The sequence below is a fragment of the Periplaneta americana genome, chromosome 1, assembly GCF_040183065.1.
Source record: "Periplaneta americana isolate PAMFEO1 chromosome 1, P.americana_PAMFEO1_priV1, whole genome shotgun sequence".
Classification (NCBI taxonomy): domain Eukaryota; kingdom Metazoa; phylum Arthropoda; class Insecta; order Blattodea; family Blattidae; genus Periplaneta; species Periplaneta americana.
In genome coordinates, this window is record NC_091117.1 from 190,651,703 (window position 1) to 190,670,710 (window position 19,008).

General features: G+C 38.0%; 1 protein-coding gene across 3 annotated transcripts in view; it reads right to left on the reverse strand.

Moving 5' to 3' along the window:
- Positions 1 to 19,008, reverse strand: part of LOC138705806 (uncharacterized) — a 92,493-nt gene that overhangs the window by 13,917 nt on the left and 59,568 nt on the right. The window contains exon 4 of one of the 3 annotated variants that reach the window (XM_069834465.1): positions 11,803 to 14,725. The exons of the other annotated variants lie outside the window; for them this stretch is intronic. Coding sequence (XP_069690566.1) covers positions 14,229 to 14,725 — 497 coding nt within the window. The 3' untranslated portion in view covers positions 11,803 to 14,228. Of the gene's footprint in view, positions 1 to 11,802; positions 14,726 to 19,008 lie in introns of those variants that run through there. 3 annotated transcript variants of the gene reach the window in all.

Consider the following 19,008-nt stretch of genomic DNA (forward strand, 5'->3'; position numbering starts at 1 on the left):
GATTCTGGATCCATTTTGATAACATTATTACCTTCATTTCACTCAGACGCTAAATAGAGATCATAATTGATAAAGAGTCGTAAAATAAACAAACCTAGAAACAATGAATTATTTGTATTCTGTCCTTAAATAAACAATAGCCTACTATTGGATTTATCGTTAAATAGGCCGGCCTGGGTGGCGCAAGCGGTAGAAGGACGGAATGTCTCTATCGCTTCGTCCGAAGGGTTGTGGGTTCGAGTCCCGCCTCAGCATGGGTGTTGTGTTTCATAGTAGTAGTTTAAGAAAAAAGAAAACAAAAAGGAAAACTTGAGAAAAATGGTCTCTGGCCGGTTTAAAATATAATAAAAAAATAATACCTTTTATAATAGTTTTTAAACGTCATACTCAAATAGCTGTATGTTCGTATCCATTGGCAATAGAGCATAGATTTATATGAACTATTTTGCTTAAATTACAACATACTATACTCTATTCCAGATGTGTTGGGAATGCAAGTAAACAGAGGCAGAGACAAAAAGCGCGGTTCACAAGCTGCCAAACTCACTTTGCGAAATTATTAATGAACATTGTCTGGAATATTAATATAGAGTAAAATAATATAATAGAGGGACCAAGGTTCGAAACTGAACTGCGGCACCATCAGATAGATGGACAATAATGTACTCCTTATCGCAGCCTTTGTAAAATCATCGGTTGTATTTAATATAGTTTTTTTTTTTTTTTTTTTTTTTTTTTTTTTTTTTTTTTTTTTTGGAGACTTGACTTGGCCCGTAGATCGATATTCATTTAATATTCTATACACACTGCTCTTCCCTACTTCCAAAGTTTTGAAACTACGTCTGTAAGAGATACTTCAGGGTTATCTTTCACAAGAGTCTTATACACATTTATAACCTGTATTTTTTCTCTCGTATGAAACCCTCCCCCCCGCTTGTGCTTCTTGACTGGCGAATGTCCAGAACACCCTGGTTGAGAATCGTCATTCATGTCAGCACTCTACATTCAGTTATGCACAACACACTATATAAAACTATATAAAACTAATCTGTACTTCGCAATATTGCAGTTCAATGCCTAACGCAAATCAATGACACTTGTACACGTTGTTGTTAAAATAACAATAATAGTGAACATTTATTTTACTCAGTCTATAACAGCGTCGAAACACAACCGCTGGAAAGACAAGCGAGTTACAGTGAATCATGCTCTACTCTTATCTCCCGCTTGACGGCCAATGGCGTGGCGACATTCAGTTGAAGGTCACGTAATGTCTGTGACTCTCTCTCCCAGGACATCTGGAATGAACTTTACAACACTTAGGCTCCACTATTCCCCACTGAAACTATCTGTATTGTAATTGAAATAATGTTTAAACTGTGTAATTCTTATAATGCGTTCACTTAAAGAATCACTTTGATGACAGGTGGCGACTGGTGACTGAGACATAAGGAACATGAGCTTGTACATGTCAAGTCTGCACAAAGCAACCTGAGCTAGCTGTTCGCATAATTCCATACTTTATGTATACAGTATTTACTAGTTTATGTATACTAGGAAAGTCACTAAGAACCAGCATTGCGAGCTATATTCCGAGTCTGGAATCTGTAGAGTTAGTCGGCGCATTTGGGTGGAGACGGAGAGAAGCGAATGGGGGAGCCTAGCAGTGCGAAAGTGTGTCGCGGCCGCTAAGTCCCTATTTACACTAGCTTAATGTCATGCGATTTTTAGTGCGGGCGCATGCGCAGTACGGATTTCGTTCCTTCCCTTTCGACATCTGCTGGGTAGAAGCTGTTTCTATTTCTGTGCGACATTTCCGTAGGTGGGCTAGCCGAATTCACGCGACAGGGCCCGAACATGGTTCGGAAAAAGCAGTAGCAGACAACTTTCAGCTGTTTCTCTCTTCCCGCGCGCTTTGTAGCATCATGTCAGAGTGGAACAAAAACCAAGTAATGAAATTAATCAAGCTTTACGAGGAATTTCCATACTTTTATGACATCATAAGTAAGGACTATCACAATAGGATTCGGAGGGGAAATGCACTGAAGTTTATTTGTAAAAATTTGGGTTCTGTTCGTCCCAATACTATTCCCTCCGACATCAAAACAAAAATAAATAATATCAGGAGTCAATAAGCAAGAAACAAAATTAAACTTACAATTCATTTTAATACAATAAATATCTATTGAACAATTTTGTTCCAGTTTGAAATATTTACTGAGAACATGAAATAACCCTTTCTCCTGCCTTCTGGATATTCATTTCCTTTCCCAGTCTCTCTTTGTTTTTTGTTTTGTTTTGTTGTTGTTGTTTTTTTTTTTTTTTGCTACACATTAATGCAAGCTAACAAAACACTTGAAGCTGTAGAAGCTAAAACAGCTGCTTTTATATTGATCTAATCCATTCTGTTCATTTAAAGGGCTCACCATATCACTTACATGTTGCTCGAGCTCAACAACTTGCCTCGAGTAGCAGACGAGAAATCTGCCAAGAGGTAACGGTGATACTACATTTATCCGACAGAAAGCGCTTGATATAGGACGTTGCTCGACAACTTGCGTCGACTTGTGGACGAGAAATCTGCCAAGTGTAAACGGTGATGCTACATATAGCGGACAGAAAGCGCTTGATGTTGCGCGACAAATAGCAAGTGTAAATAGGGACTAAGAGGTAAAATGCACGCGGCAGAAGGAGATAGGTAGTGTGGCATCTGAGCTCAGATAGAAATAATCCCCTCTTGCAGTCACTTGCCCCCTTCAAGCAATGCCTTTTCCCCAAAGCGGTCATTGGCCCAGCCCCCTCTATTCACCACTTGCGCAGATGACTTGTTTCATCCCCTTTCCTCTACAGCAGCCGTGGCGAGAACGTGACTCGCGAGACATTGTGGCTCGCAGTGATAGCTGTGCATTTCGCTTGCTTCTAACCTCCGCCAACCCTCACCCTCTCACTCACTGGAGTCAAACTCCGTTCCATTTGTATTTGTCTCTGACCTGCGAGTGGCATATGTCTCTCTCGAAACCATGTACGAAAGTTCCAAGTAGGATGGGAGGACGCATTTTTTTGCTGTCAATATGATGAGAATATTAAATGTATGATTTGTTCACAAGTATTACGAGGAAAACGGTTTATAACATGAAACGGCATTATACTACATGTTACTCATGAAACATTAAAATGTTGTGTTATCATCATCATCATCATGTCTGTACGTCGACCCTTTTTCAGCAGATGTACGAATAATGCGGTTAGCTCTTCAATTTGAACTCACTGATTTACTATGTGATGTCAAGTGAAAGCTAGATGTAAGGACTTGACAAATGTTGAACTTTCAAATCTTTGCCAAAAAATAAATATCCGAAGCTTCGTTCTTTCGCTTGCTCTGTTGAAGCCATGTTCGCTACAACTTACGTTTGTGAAAAATTATTTTCAACAATTACAATAGTAAAAACCAAATTTAGATCACGAGTGACAGACAAATACCTTCGTGATCAACTACGACTGGCAGTAAGTGACATAATTCCTGATTTTGAAACTTTGTCGCAGAGACCTTCTGAAGACAGTTAATTTTAGGTTGTGATATTGTTCATTTATTGTTCATTTCTTTCTTCGTTATACGTACTAAACATTAGTTTGTAGCCTTGTACTGTATAAAATTATATTTAAGTGCTTGACGTAAGGAAAATGAAAATCCGTTAATAAGTGAAACAGTTGCTTCACTTCCCCTTCGGGTGTCCGCCTCCCTCCATAGGTGCTATGCACGTTGCAGGTTACACAGTGGCTCGGCGCACGATTATATTTTCGCCACCGCTGCTCTGCAGTCTACAGATTCCAGACACGTAGTTATAGCACAGTCTAGCATATACAGTCACGAAGCTCAATATGTAATGAATATGCATCCAAAGATAGTTGCTAACCACTAGGATCGCTATTATCGCCTCATTACAGACAATGCGAAATAGTACCCGCACAGTCTATTGTTCCTAGCAACCTGAACAACTCAAGCTTCGTGACTGTATATACTTACTTTTCAACTAGTTGCATTCTCAACCCACACCGACTGATTCACTAGGTTTCACTGAGTATCTAGGTTTCGAGCAAATAACTCCACTCTGCCCTATTTTATCTCCATGTGTCTCTAGCCGGCGATCGGGAAGAGTTATGAAATGATAATCGAATAGACATAGGACGAAATTATGCTAATGATGATACAGGGAAACGGAAGAACTCCGAGAAAACAGTCAACTGCGACCTTTTCCGACAAAAGTATCACTATAGATTTTCCAATGAAAAACCCTACACATCACCCAGACTTGAACCTGGAACGCCTGCGTGATATGCCGAAGATTTAGATCACTCAGCCACAGCAGAAAACAGTTGATGCTATAACTTGTGTCTATGGATCATCATCGACATGTAGAAAGTAAACGACTAGTACCCATTATCACTAATATCTGTACGGTTCAGAGAACTGAGACAACAATATTTAATATAATCTTTCCCAGACTTGCTAATAATAATTGTTTCTCTTTTAAATATAGGGTACTATTTCAGAAGTCATTTCAAACATTAAATCTCTATAAATATTATAATATTTGAGATAGGGAAAAAACAAAAACATCACAGTGTTGGGTAAAGAACGGGGTCACAGCATTTTGCAGATGTCTTGGAATATTGGCAATTTCTTCCGAGATGGTATCTTTCAGTTGCAGTAGGGTTGTTGGATGTGTCAGGAAAACTTGTTCTTTAAGGTAACCCCACAACCGAAAATCGGCCGGATTGAAATCTGGAGATCGCGGAGGCCACATTGTTGGAAAGTGCCTACTCATGACTTTGATCGGAAAACGAACCTCAATTACCTTAATTCCACCATTATTTTTAGTAGGTTATTTTACGACGCTTTATCAACATCTTAGGTAATTTAGCTTCTGAATGAGATGAAGATGACAATACCGGTAAAATGAGTCCGGGGTCCAGCACCGAAAGTTACCCGGCATTTGCTCATATTGGGTTGAGGGAAAGCCTCGGAAAAACCTCAACCGGGTATCTTACCCCGACCGGGAATCGAACTCGGGCCGCCTGGTTTCTCGACCAGACGAGCTAACCGTTACTCCACAGGTGTGCACAATAATGGAATAAGACAGACTGTTACAATAAACAGCAATCGATGTTATGAAATTTATGCCTATTGCGTTGTAATTACGCGTTTCGGATCCATGATTTCTTTCTTACCTTAAAATATGTGTAAGCTATTTTGATACTATTTTACACTTAAAAAATTGTGTAAAAATAGTTTTACCGCACCTTGTATATGTTTAGGTCCCTTTTATCTGAAAGTTTAAAGGAACTCACAACACATGTATGCAGAGAAAACTTTCAAACCGTTTTATTTTAGAAAGGACTTTTATTGTAGATGATTTTTCTGCAAAAATTCTACAGGGACATCATTTTATTTTTACTTCAATTTTTATTGTACCTGAGTTTTTGAATGTACTTCACTCCCACCCCTTCTACTAAGGAAGTTCCAACTTCACACAGAACCAAGACCGCAGATAGTAAGCAGTACTGAGTTACTGAGTATAGTACGTTCCAGAAATATGTTCGCGTTTTCCAGTGACGAAAGAGTTTTCAATATTGAATCATATTTTCGCAGAGGTACTGTCCGTTTCCCTACGTCGCATCCCGATTTCCCCCACCTGCTTCTGCTCGCCCCTCTGTAAAAGCTGAGCTGTCTTAGCTCTTTTCTGAAAACATTAATTTCTCTTAGGAATTGGAAGTTTACGTAATATTATACAGCTGTTCAATTTAACTTAAGTAATTAACTGTCACGTGATTTCCTCCCTTTCTACAATCCTGCGGCATAACCACTTGGACGGACAGTAGATAGCATGTCTGAGTAATTTTATATTTTCGGGTCGGGCAGAAGTGAAGATTGAATTCACAGTACGTAGAGTAGATACAGAATTATTTTAACATGAGTTACTAGTACGAAGGACGAAACTGGCAATTGGAATGAGATGCAATAGTCTATAGTGCGATAATATGCACAAAGGAACTGAAGCCTGTAACGAAATGAACGGCCACCATTTTCGAAATTGTGTTTAAAGATTCATATTATGATTATTTTTCAATTTAACTTCTTTCTCTATATTGTACGCTAATGTGCTGTAGACAGTATACACTGCATAATGAATACGTCCGCATGGATAACTCACTTCGTGAGTAAAAACACTTATTCTTAATACAGTACTGTACTTTGATTAAAGAAAAACCTAATGAAAATTATCAAACTCAAAATCGCGATATTTCCTAGTTTACGTAAATGGATGAACTACTTTTCTTCCATCCTATACCTAGTAGAGTGATTTGTGTTTTACGCCAGTATCATCGAACTCCAGTCTTGGAGGGGGGAGCAAGCGGTGTTTCCGGTTCTCTAAAGGTATAGACAGGTTAATATTAAAAATGTTAGTAAAAATAAAATGATGTCCCTGTACTTCAGAAACACAGACATAATATGATTAATGTTGTGGAGTAGGCTATTCGATAATGTCGAGGTTAGGGAGTTGCGCTGCAAGTCGGAAGGTTGGGGATTCAGTTATCGATCCGGTTATGGATTTTCTCAATTTATCTGAGCGTTATTAACTCTACAGACTACCCCTTAACTCCCCACTCCACCTACCACGTCAGATACGAATACACAGGTAGGCAAGCATTGCTGAGAGACGGAATGTAAAAGGCAGACATCATAGCTTTCGGCTCTCGCTGGTCGCTAAAGTCTACCACTGATGCATACTGGCTGACTGTGTGTATGTTTCTAAAGCGGAGTAAGTGAAAAAGACATGGGCGGGGTATCTCCTTTTTTTTCCCTTCCCTTTCATGCCCAGGATTGATATAACCCTTCCTGTCGCACTATGTTGCTGGAGTTTACCTACGGTCTTACTAATAAAAACTCTTATACAGACGTTTAACTGCCTTATACTTACACAATGAATAGCTCGTTTATAAGTCGTGTGCAGAGTCCTTACTAATAATCGCCATATATGTTGTGTATAACAGTATAACTGTTACACAGCTACGTCGTAGTTTCGTCATTACTTCATTACGAAACGTAATAGAATATCTGAGGTTCTGTACTGCATCCGATAGTGTGCTCTAGTATCGATAATACAACTTGCCCTGATCGATTACCACGCTATCTTTTGGCCAAAGGGTGCTAATTATTCTGTGCTGCTTGGTTTGTTCTTCTGTGGTTACAAGGCAACCATCATCACAAAATGACAATCGATACGAACATCTGTTAGAGGTGCGGCCATTTTTCTCCATATATCACGCTTAAACAAGGAGTTTCGACTTGTGTATATAACTAATAATAATAATCCGTGGCGCTACAGCCCATGAAGGGCCTAGACCGACCAGCCGGTTGCTGGCCTCACACCCACATGCCGAAGCAGAGGTGGACGATCATCCAACCAGAATGAAGGTATCGTGTGGTTAGCACGATGATCCCCCCAGCCGTTATAGCTGGTATTCGCAACCGGATTTCGCTACCTAGCGTAGCTCCCCAAGTGCATCACGATGCTGGGTGGGCACCGGTCAATACACTGGCCGAAATTTCATGAGAAAATGTCTTCCCCCATGAGGACTCGAACCAGCGCGCATTCCGTAACGCGAGTCCTAGGCAAAATGCCTTAGACCGCGACGCCACGGCGCGGGACTATGTATATAACTTCTGCAAAGCAACTCTCATGTATAGTTACAGACTGTTTATACATCCATCGATTATGCATGGTTTATTAGTAACGTTTTTTGTCCCAACTCTGCATAAGTCTGGTATAAAAACTATACACGGTTTATTAGTAAGACCGCTAGTCTATAGCGGAAACGAGTAGCAGCTGGTTATTTTCTTGGGCTAGAGAGAACAAGAACTTAGGACTGCTACTCAGTACCGATCGTCTTGTGACGTGGGCAACTTAATATCCTGCCATCTTAAGGACCTTTTTAGGATCTCTAATGGGACAGCTTTTCTTTCAGAGAGATGTGGAAGTCTGATAACAAAACCATAGCTAGAAACTTAGTTTTGCGCTGGAACGTTTCAGTCTTTTTGATAATTACGGTTGCTTCATTTTCTGCATATTTAATTTTTACACACTTTAATATCTGTGGTCATATCGCGTCTTTATGTTCTGTGGTTATACCAATAAGCTGTTGTTACTATTGTTGAGTTCCTCTTTCTATTGTGTTTTGTAGATGGCTTGTGTTCATGTAACTGATCATAGATTGTTGATTAATGATTATGATATTGGTGATTGAGGCCGTGAAGAATCATGACACGCAAATCTCCTATGCAGAATTTGCCCCCTGCGACTGAGGGAAACCATGAAAAACCTCAGTCAGATTGGTCGGCCACGGGATTTGAACCCGGGACCTCCCGAATACGAGTCTCAAACGCTACCGTCTGAGCCAACTCGCTCGGTTACATAAATTTCCTTATGCTTGACCATGCCGAAATGTACGTAGTAACTATACACCTGGTAGCAGTCCTTTAATGAGTGTCATTAAATTTCAGCTTTTCGATTATTCTCGGATATGCAATCGAAAGACAACGAGGGAAACGTCACGGAGGCTGGAAATCCAATACTGTCGCAGAAGGTTATGTTCTGTTACTATAATAATTAGCGTTAATTGTAAATAATATTCAAATAAATTCAATTTGTCATCTCGTTTTTCAATTCTAAATCAATTTCCAGGTTATATCAAAATTAGTTCATGTTATTCTCTAGATTATATCAACGTCAATGACATTATTGTTCCTCGGAAAAAATCAATACTTTCGCGTCTGCGCACATCTCACAATTTAAGAGCTATGCACAAGGCCACTGCCCCTCTTCAGTCAGATGCGAATAAAATGAATACTTCTGAATAATTTCAAGTTAGAAATATGGTCGAGCATAAAAAGTCGTATGAAACTTGCCTATAATGGTAATTAAGACGCTAGTATGAAAATTATGAAACTCGCTTGCGCTCGTTTCATAAACAAACATACTTGCATCTTAATTACTATCATTATAGGCTCGTTGCATAATGTACTATTCCTTGTCTATTAGAGGTTTCTACTGTCTCATCAGACGTCCTATGACGAGCAGCGATATCTACAGCGTCAACGAGGCACTGACCTGTAGATAGCCTATGGACCGTCCCAGGAATCTGTGGAGTAATTTCGCGCATATGTTGGCGGAGTCTTTCTGTGCCGGAGTGTATTGCGGGCAGCATCAGCTCGAGTCCGCTAAGGGGTAAGATGCTCGTGGTAGAAGGTAGAGTTCAGATAGAAATTATCCCCTCCTGCAAGCGATTGCTCGCTTTATTTAAGCAATACCTGCCCCAGAGCAGTCATTGGCCCTAGCCCTCCTTCATACCACTTGCGTAGATATCTTATTTCGTCTTTCTACTCCACAGATACCTGAGACGGACTATACATCTAGCCGTACAGAGGGGTGACAAACAATTTTTCCGGTATATTTTGCCTAGAGCTCTCATTTAGGATATATTATTTCGTTAACATGTATTAGATCTACTACACGGCACACTTGGCTTTATTTTCCTTACAAAGGAAGTCAATGATTTCCTGATCGCCCTTCAAGAAACCATTGCTCTCGCTCAGGATGGAATACTGTGCAAGTTGTCCTTGTGGTTTCGTGGTTATTATGCTGGCCGCTGGGCTCGAATCCCGAGGGCAACGGATTTCAAGGGCGACAATCCTCAATATCGTTGCCTGTCTCGTGTCGTAGAATTATAGTATCTCATATTTCTCTCCCACGTTCAATTTCGACACTTCATAATCTTTATTGTTGAAAACGTCCTTAAATAAAGTACTACTAACAACTGTTGCTACTGCTATACAGCGTCACGTTGCAACGAAAATAAGGAACAAAACTGCTGGAAGAATCGATGCTGTCATGGCGACTGTGTAAGTGGTTATCTGTGCTACGCTAGCAAAATGTTGCGAAATTTCCGTACTGCCATCTCGTTCAAATGAAAGAGATCATAAACAACTTACTTCTTGAACCGGTAGTAATAACTGGTCCGTTGACATGTTCGCTCATAAGCCATTAACATATTGTTTTTACGTTGTGCTCATTACAAACAATACAGCAGAACTAAAGCAGAACACACCGCCATGACACAACAGTGCACGATATCATTCGTCTGGTAATTCCCGCCCTATACAAGAACCAATCAGATTCACTGATGGCGGCTGATGGAGACTGCCACCACCTCTGCAAGTTGATGGCACCGGTGCGACACCGGTGGAGCGTCAATGACGTCATCGGTGGAATTCGGAACACCGTGATGCCATCGGATTGCTCACCGGTGAGATTCGGAATACGCTCATAGGCATCCAGTGCGCAGAAACCAGCGGGCGTGACTGTCTCGCGCAGATGACGTATGCTCCCTTTCCCAGCATGCTCCCCGTCTCCAATCACATCGCCGACACTATGCGCATGCGCACGTATTATCTTCGTGTGCTGAACTGAACACGTGTTATTGCTACAGAGTCAGGGAGTCACATAGCGTTTTATGTTAAATATTAATTTCATTTCATTTAAATATTTAAAATTTAAGAATGAGGACAGTTTCAGTGAAGATAGATACCGATTGTGACTTAGAAAGAGACGATGTTGACATCTTGTAATGTTATATTCACTTAATTGGTTATTGTTACAGCTGCTCTTTGAGTGCACATGTCCGCAACCGTAGCCGTTATAGCTATACCAGTAGCCGCTTATTAAAGAACCAGCCTACTGCAGGAGGGTAAGAGGGGTATAGCATGCGCGGCGAGAGGAGTTTGAGCTGAGTTTTGCTTGTAGGATACCTATAGTGCTGGTACTACTACTACTACTACTACTACTACTACTACTACTACTACTACTACTACTACTACTACTACTACTACGCATATTTCGGGTATTCTATAATTTACTATGTCGACACATCTATAAACGCTGCACATACTTACGGTAAGAGAGTAAGAAAGAAAAATGGCAGATTGAATATAAAATATTTCGTTAGGATTCTTCCGTATTGATTTGAATTAAAGTTTAATAAAAGTACACTTAGGGGAGAGTCGGGTAGTATCGGACATCGGGTAATATCGGACAGTGCGTTCCTTTCATCTACCACCATATGGTAGTACCGTCAACCGGGCATACTTTACACAAGGGGGGTAACTTTACACATTTCTAGAAAATGTTTAGAAGGCAGCACATTACAGACAATGTGTAGCAACTCCGTGTAACTGATTCTATGTGACAACAGCACATATGTGTGGTAGACTGAAGTGTGTGCCATTATTAAAGCTGTTATACACCATTTTTCTAGAAATGTGTAAAGTTACCCCCCCCCCCTTGTGTAAAGCATACCCGGTTGACGGTACCTGAATGACATGGCTACGTTTCTCTATGCGACATCACAGAAACGTAACCATGTCAATCAGGTACTATCATCGTGTGGTAGATGAAATAAACTCACTGTCCGATATTACCCGATGTCCGATATTACCCGACTCTCCCCTATCGTTTGACTGTTGGAGAGAGCGGTATTTAAACAATAACATTCAATCAAGGAGATAGCTCTACATTATTGTGCTCTTAGAAAAATAGTGTGGCATGTATATATACACAAGCTAATCTACTAAGCTGCTATAGTTATATTGCAGGTGTTAAAGAAATGCATACAGGTTGTGTTAAATAAAGGGAAAGGAAAAGGGATATATCTATATTATATTTATACAATAAATAATAATTTAATTATTTACAGTGAAATATTTGTGCATTTGATTAAATATTAACACTTGATATTTCACACACTCAAACAACCTCGTATTGGCGAAATGAAGTCTCACATCACAACTAAATAAAAATAAATTATATAAAACGGCTCTCATGACCATATAAAGTTGGAACATACTGGTAATGTTTCACACATTCTTTCAGATTAAACAGGTAACTTTATAGCTAATTGCATTCATGCTTGCATCACAATTTACTACGAACGAAATTGATATCTTGAAGTACGAGAGTGATTAAAAAGTAATGATAAATTTTATGTACTTAGTTTTGAAGCCTGAACACAGCCTGGTATGTAACATGTGGAGATGTTTGTAGGAAAGGTTTTCACATTGTGCAACCGATGATAACACAAGTAAGTTCTTCGGAAAATAATTTCAACATCATGCCCATGTATCATACAAAGGGAGTGAAGCATAACCATTAAGTTCATCCCCCAGGGCATTTCTCCCAATACTGCTGCAAGATTTTTCTGTGAACCTTCCTCTATTTCACTTGACTACAACATCGCTTTGTATTTCTGTGGTGAAATCTTCGAGGGAGATGGTCATCATGTTAAAGTTATTTCTTGTAACATGCTTGTGTCACTGTCTGTTATAAGATGTAAATAATTTTCCAAAAGATGCCTCCAAACGCCGTGTTAATTTCACCAAGCACTGTGATATCAGAAAACATTTACTCTTAGTTTATAATCATTCTCGTACACGTTACTTAACTTTGTACAGGTTTAGGTGATCAAATAATAAGTATGAAAAATAAGACTTGAAAGCAGTTTTACAGCAATTCCTACTAGCCTATATTTAAATAACAGCAGAGGACTTTTTGAATATTGTTTTATTTTATTACGAAAAGTCGTCTGCCATTATTTAAAATTAGTGTTATTCTACTTATTAGCATAAGCATGTAATCTCTAAGCAACTACAATTAAAAGCGCATGGAAAGGTTCAGTTTCTTTTATATCAGTACTAAAATACTACTAGAAGCAAAAAGAAATCTGTAAAGATCATACTTACACAGTAAGATGTTGTATATAAATATCTTCTTTAGAAAACACTATAAATAAAAATAAATTACATTATAGGAAACTGTAGTTATTGAGTTACACTGTCTTTGGCTGAGGAATTAATGTCTTATCTTTAAAAGAGTTGCTATGGTAACTTATAGATAATTTTATCTCTGGTAGGCCCACTTATAAAATAACTTCATGGATATTATGTTCTCCGAATAGATTGTAAGAAATCAGATATATGATAATTGATAACTGTGAAATATGAAATATTGGTATTCTTTATGAGATTAACTATGTGTTTAAAACTGTTTTCTAACATATAAAAATAGTTTTTGAAAGCTAAACAAGGACACTTTGATGTTACGTTTTGGACTATCAAATTTGAGACAGGATTTCGAGAGATCAATGAGCGACATCAAATAATCTGGTTTACTTCTGAAAATTAATCTCTATTGAATTTCATTTGTTGTAGATTATTTTGAGACATTTAGATATAATTTATTTTGGTCTACGTTTGTAATAACAGAATTGAGATTTGATATTTTATGGCCGGTTTTGGAACTTTAATTATCGTTCAGATTGAAACTTTAATTATCGTTCAGATTGAAACTTCAATATTGAACTAAACATTCAGATACTTTTTCAGAGTGTTAATTTCACATTACTTGATGTCTAAATGAAGCGAAATAAAATACATATATATAGAGAGAAAGAAAGAGTGAGAGAGTTCCCTATAGGCTATAAAATTGCAAAGAATAACAGAAGAGAAATGAGAAATTGAATTCGATAACATTTTTAGAAGAAAAAAAAAACAAATATAATTAGTCTACATATGAAAGATGTAGAAATTAATAAAACTTTGCAGCATCTTAGCTGATTTGTACTCGTAGTAACAAGAGAAGTAAGCAAAGAGTAGAAGAGAATTATATGGCAAAAATAACAATGCTCTTTCTAAAATTAAATCTACTCCTCATAAGGATCGAATTACAAAGAAACAGACCTTAAAAACTGCTAAAGTACCAACAATAAAAGCAGGAAAAAAAACCAAGGAAGACCAATGAAAAGAAACTACCTGAGTTCTAATGTGGAACCGAAACTGATTAACTAGAATAACTAGTGTTCCATGAAAGCTACATGATGATAATGGTGATGGTAATTATGATGATGATGATGATGAAAATGTTGATAATAATGACTATAGGTGCATGTACGTACATATGACATATACGTAAAATTATGTAATATTTTCTTTCTTTGATCTGTGTTAAAATAGAGTTGAAATATTTGAGTTCAATTATCTTCCCTCTGACACCAAGTCAGGCGAGTAGTGCACAAGTATCATCACACTCCTCAGCCAAAGACAGTGTTATGCATTGCACTTATAGAGACCGCCTGGAATTGGATCTCTGTGCTTGGTACGCCGCCTTCTGGCTGGGCTGTATAGTGTGGTAGCCCGTTGGCTGTGCAGGGTTCTGTGTGTAGTAGTGACTGTCCGGCTTCTGCGCACGGTACGCGATGTCCTGCGCGTTGTTGGACCGGGATATTATCCCGTCGAACCAGCCGCCTTTGTGGTCCGTGTCCTCCATCCACGGGTGATCCACATGGTGCGCCTCGTCGTAAAGGTGCTGGTGATGGGCCTGCTCGAACGAGTAGTGGACCTTCTTGTCGTCCTTCTTCCTCCATTCCTTTATGAAGCGCATTACGTTTATGATGGTGTTAATGGTTATCATCATCACCATCTTGAACTGGAGGAACTTACCGAACATGTACATGAGTTTTGCAAACTTCAGTTTTATAAGTAAAACTGTCAGCACGAATTTTATTATCATTCTTCGAATAAATCTTCTCCTCTCCTTTTTCTTCTTCTTTCCTCGACCTAAAGAAAAAAAGTTGAGCGTACGAGATGCGTGTTCATTTAACAACACAGATATTCGATACCAGATAGGTTTTGAGATTGATAATGGACAAAGTAGCTATGAGGAACGTTTTTTCTATTATTATTACATATCTGCTTATATATTTACTTAATTATGTTTATTATTTTTAATTTAATGTTTGTATACCGGTATGTATTTTTCTGTATGTCATTTGATCCTGGTTGAGTGGAAGAGAAGGCCTGATGGCCTTAACTCTGCCAGGGAAAATAAAACTATTATTATTATTATTGTTATTATTATTATTATTATTATTATTATTATTATTATTATCTGAACTATCGCTAGATTTCTGAATGAGCCGTTCAGTTTGAAATATTAATGCACATTTTTAAGGAAATGACATGTTCAACTGAAACAGTGATCGATATATGTTTATACAGGGTGTTCCGTTTATCTTGTGCACCTATTATAACTTTTTTATTTGGATAGATATTGGAATTTTTGTTTTTGATAGTTAAGTTAGAACGGAGGGCTAATATGAGTGTAGAGATTTGGTGCATGTAACTACATTATGGTACAAGATATACGTGACGTCATCAATTTTTCAAATAGCACTACATACTTTAATCATGTTACATTGATTACACACATTAAGATGAGTTCAAAAATGCATCACAATATCACCTTCCCAATCAATGCAACAAAATGCAAAATGAATGTCATCAGAATCTGCCGTTTGTTGTGGTACCCCATTCATCTTGTGCATTAACTTGCACAAAACGAAAGACGACTGACGTCCGTACACGTCGTATGTTGTGTGTTTGCTGTCTTAAGATGTAAACAAACCACAACAACTCTCTACGCCACAATCCACGTGCGGTGGCCTGCACGTTCTCCGGACCGTCGCCACTCGATTTCTTTTTTTGGGGAACTGTAAAGGACAGTGTGTACCAGAACATTCTGACAACACCAGACGACAGGCTTGTGTCCATTCAGCCAGCAACATGCCGGGCAGTCATACGGTCTTTCGGGAACGCCTTCGAATGTGAATTAATGTGAATGGTCACATTTGGAACATCTTCTGTGATTCTCAAAGCATAACATTATCACATGGAAGTACGTTTTTGTTTCGTTTTGTTGTTGTCATTGATTAGGAATGTGACATTGTGATACATTTTTGAACTCGTCTTAATGTGTGTAATCAATGTAACATGATTAAAAGTATGTAGTGCTATTTGAAAAATTTATGACGTCACGTGTATCTTGTACCATAATATAGTTACATGCACCAAATCTCCACACTCATGTTAGCCCCTCGTTCTAAAGTAACGCTTAAAAACAAAAATTCCAATATCTATCCAAACAAAAAAGTTGTAATAGATACACAAGATAAATGGGACACTCTGTATACAGAGTGGAAGGGAACCTATTACATTAATTCACAGAGATAATAGATCAAGTCAATGCGAACAAGTTTTGTCTAATAAGTTTTTTGATATGTCCAATAGTTTTGAGAATACGAAATGTAACGTGTTGCAACGCTGCAACGGTCCTTGAGGTCATTGCTCATCAGTGGGAGTGCGCAGTCAACTCCGCAAGACTTGCGAGAGGAGAATGTAAACAAAAACGTCTCATATACGTTTCGATCAAATTACTGTATATGAAAACACACAGTATTGAATCAATTACGCAAATTGTTTTGCTTTTAACTTTCTAGGTCCTAGTGTGAAAGGCCTCTCGTAAAATTGAGTATCTTCACTGGGGTAAGAGGATGACTGAAGCGTGGTGCTTACTATATTCTTTTACTACTGGAAAGAATGGGAGCTCTTCTATGAGCCTTAGTGTGAGAACCAATTCTTTATCTTTACACATAGTTATGCAAAGTGTTGGTGAAGTTGTCATCCCGTTATTTTTACTTGTTTCGTTAATTTGAACTGCGTTTGTATCGGATGATTAATATTATAAAGAGAGTTATGGTTTATGTACAGTACAAGAATTGTATAAAAGCTACCACTAAACAATCTACAATAAAGTTAATAGTAGCCTATATCTACATTTTAACCAAATCACCAACTGATAAACTGGCAACATGCATCAACACTACTTGACTGCACAGCCACCAATAATTCTACGAATAGTATTTAACTACTTAATTTACTAATGTGTATATACAAAGTGGTCGCATTTTTGGCTTCCTAAGTTTAAGCTTAAGAGTACTACTAGGCTCGTTAAAAATCTGTTATTCTAGCTACAAACTACTTAGAGTAAATAGAGGAAATTGGAATTGTTGTAACGAAGGAAACATGAAAGAAAACACTGTCTTGTGTTATATTTTTATGAATTAAAATTCCTAGTTTTGTTGTATACTTCATTGACACTTAAAAAAGCTGAGATCTCTTTTGTTTAAATACTTTTGATATGGAACGCAATTTACTGTCCGTCTGCAGTTGTTCAGTTCAGTCTTTGTTAAAACGTTGAGATGCATGTTTTTTAAAGTCTCGTTGACTAATTTGTTTGTTAAAAGAAGTAGAACGGAATTTTATACGCTCCTTTCTGTTGATTTGCTTTATATTATCGATTGAATGTATTGATTAATTTTATTGTGTATTAACGAGTAGTCTAATTTGAGTATATAGATTAGTTATTAGTACATTATGCAACGAGCCTATAATGATAGTAATTAAGAAGCGAGTATGGATGTTTATGAAACGAGCGCAAGCGAGTTTCATAATTTTCATACGAGCTTCTTAATTACCATTATAGGCGAGTTTCATACGCCTTTTTATGCTCGACCATATTTCTAACTTGAAATTATTCAGATGTATACATTTTATTTGTATCTGACAAGATCGGAAGTGACCTTGTTCTTGGTATAACCTTGATTATTGAATTCGACATTGAAAAACGAGATGACAAATTGAATTTATTTGAATATTATTTACAATTAACGCTAATTATTATAGTAACAGAACATAACCTTCTGCGACAGTATTGGATTTCCAGCCTCCGTGACTTTTCGCTAATTCTCTTTCGATTGCATATCCGAGAATAATCGATATTTGCGGTTTTATAACGGTACAAAGCTGACTTGTCATTGGCTGAACACCTGTAAGCTGAGTTGTCATTGGCTGAAAACACCTGTACTTTAATGAGTAGGTGTACTTCAATGACATGCATTAAAGACTGCTACCAGATGTATAATTACTACATTTCGGCATGGTCGAGCATAAAAATTATTAAGAATGAGAATATCTCATGAATTCCGTAGGGATAAAGACCAGATGCATGTAGGGAATGCTACAATACGAGTATAATATCGCAGTAGGTGAGCTACTCCAAGTGAGATTCTTAACTTATTTAATTACAATATTGTTTTGGCAATATTGATATAATATGTGGATCATAAGTCCTTATAATTACACTGAGACTATAGTTGGAACTCTGTGTGCACGACCCCTTGCGGAAAAATGAGGTCAGTGATTTGCTTAAGGGTGAATTTTTAGCTCCAGGAATAATGGAGAAATAGCTGACGCAGCTGTCTAGAGGTCACCAGATATTACAAATTATCTTCTGCGCTAGCAGGCTTCGCCAACTGGACTCTCCAGTGCACCAGAGAGTCTTGTTGAACTGTTTTGGGAACATACCAACTGAGCTTCCCTGACTCCAGTCGGTGAATAATCGTGAATATTTCATAGAGGAAGCAATAATTTGGCTGGAATCTTCCTCCGGAATCACCTAAGCTCGTATACCAGCCTATGTTGGTGAATGAAAATAATATAATTTATAATTTAATTATATTAATTTGTTCATAGTGTTCTGCCCAAGTGCAAGTCTTTCACTGCAAATCTGGCATTCTCCAATCTTTCCTATTTTCTGCCTTCCTATTAGTCTCCGCATGTAATTCATATATCTTAATGTCGTTTATCACCTTATAACTTATTCTGCTCCGAACTCTTCTCCCGTTCACCATTTCTTCCAATACATCCTTCAGTATACAGATTCTTCTCGGACATTGGCTCAACCAATTCCTTTTTCTCTTCCTGATCAGTTTCAGCATCATTCTTTCTTCACCCACTCTTTCCGACGCAGTTTCATTTCTTTAATCGATTTCCTTTATGAACTTATTTTATTTTATAGAACACGAATGTATTTCATTGCACATTGATGTGCTTTTTGTAGCCTGCTATCTAGTTTAATACTCTTGATTCCCATCAGGATCTCATAACGAATCATAGTAGTCTGATTTTTCACAAAGTTGCTGTTTACTTATCGTTTTCCGTTT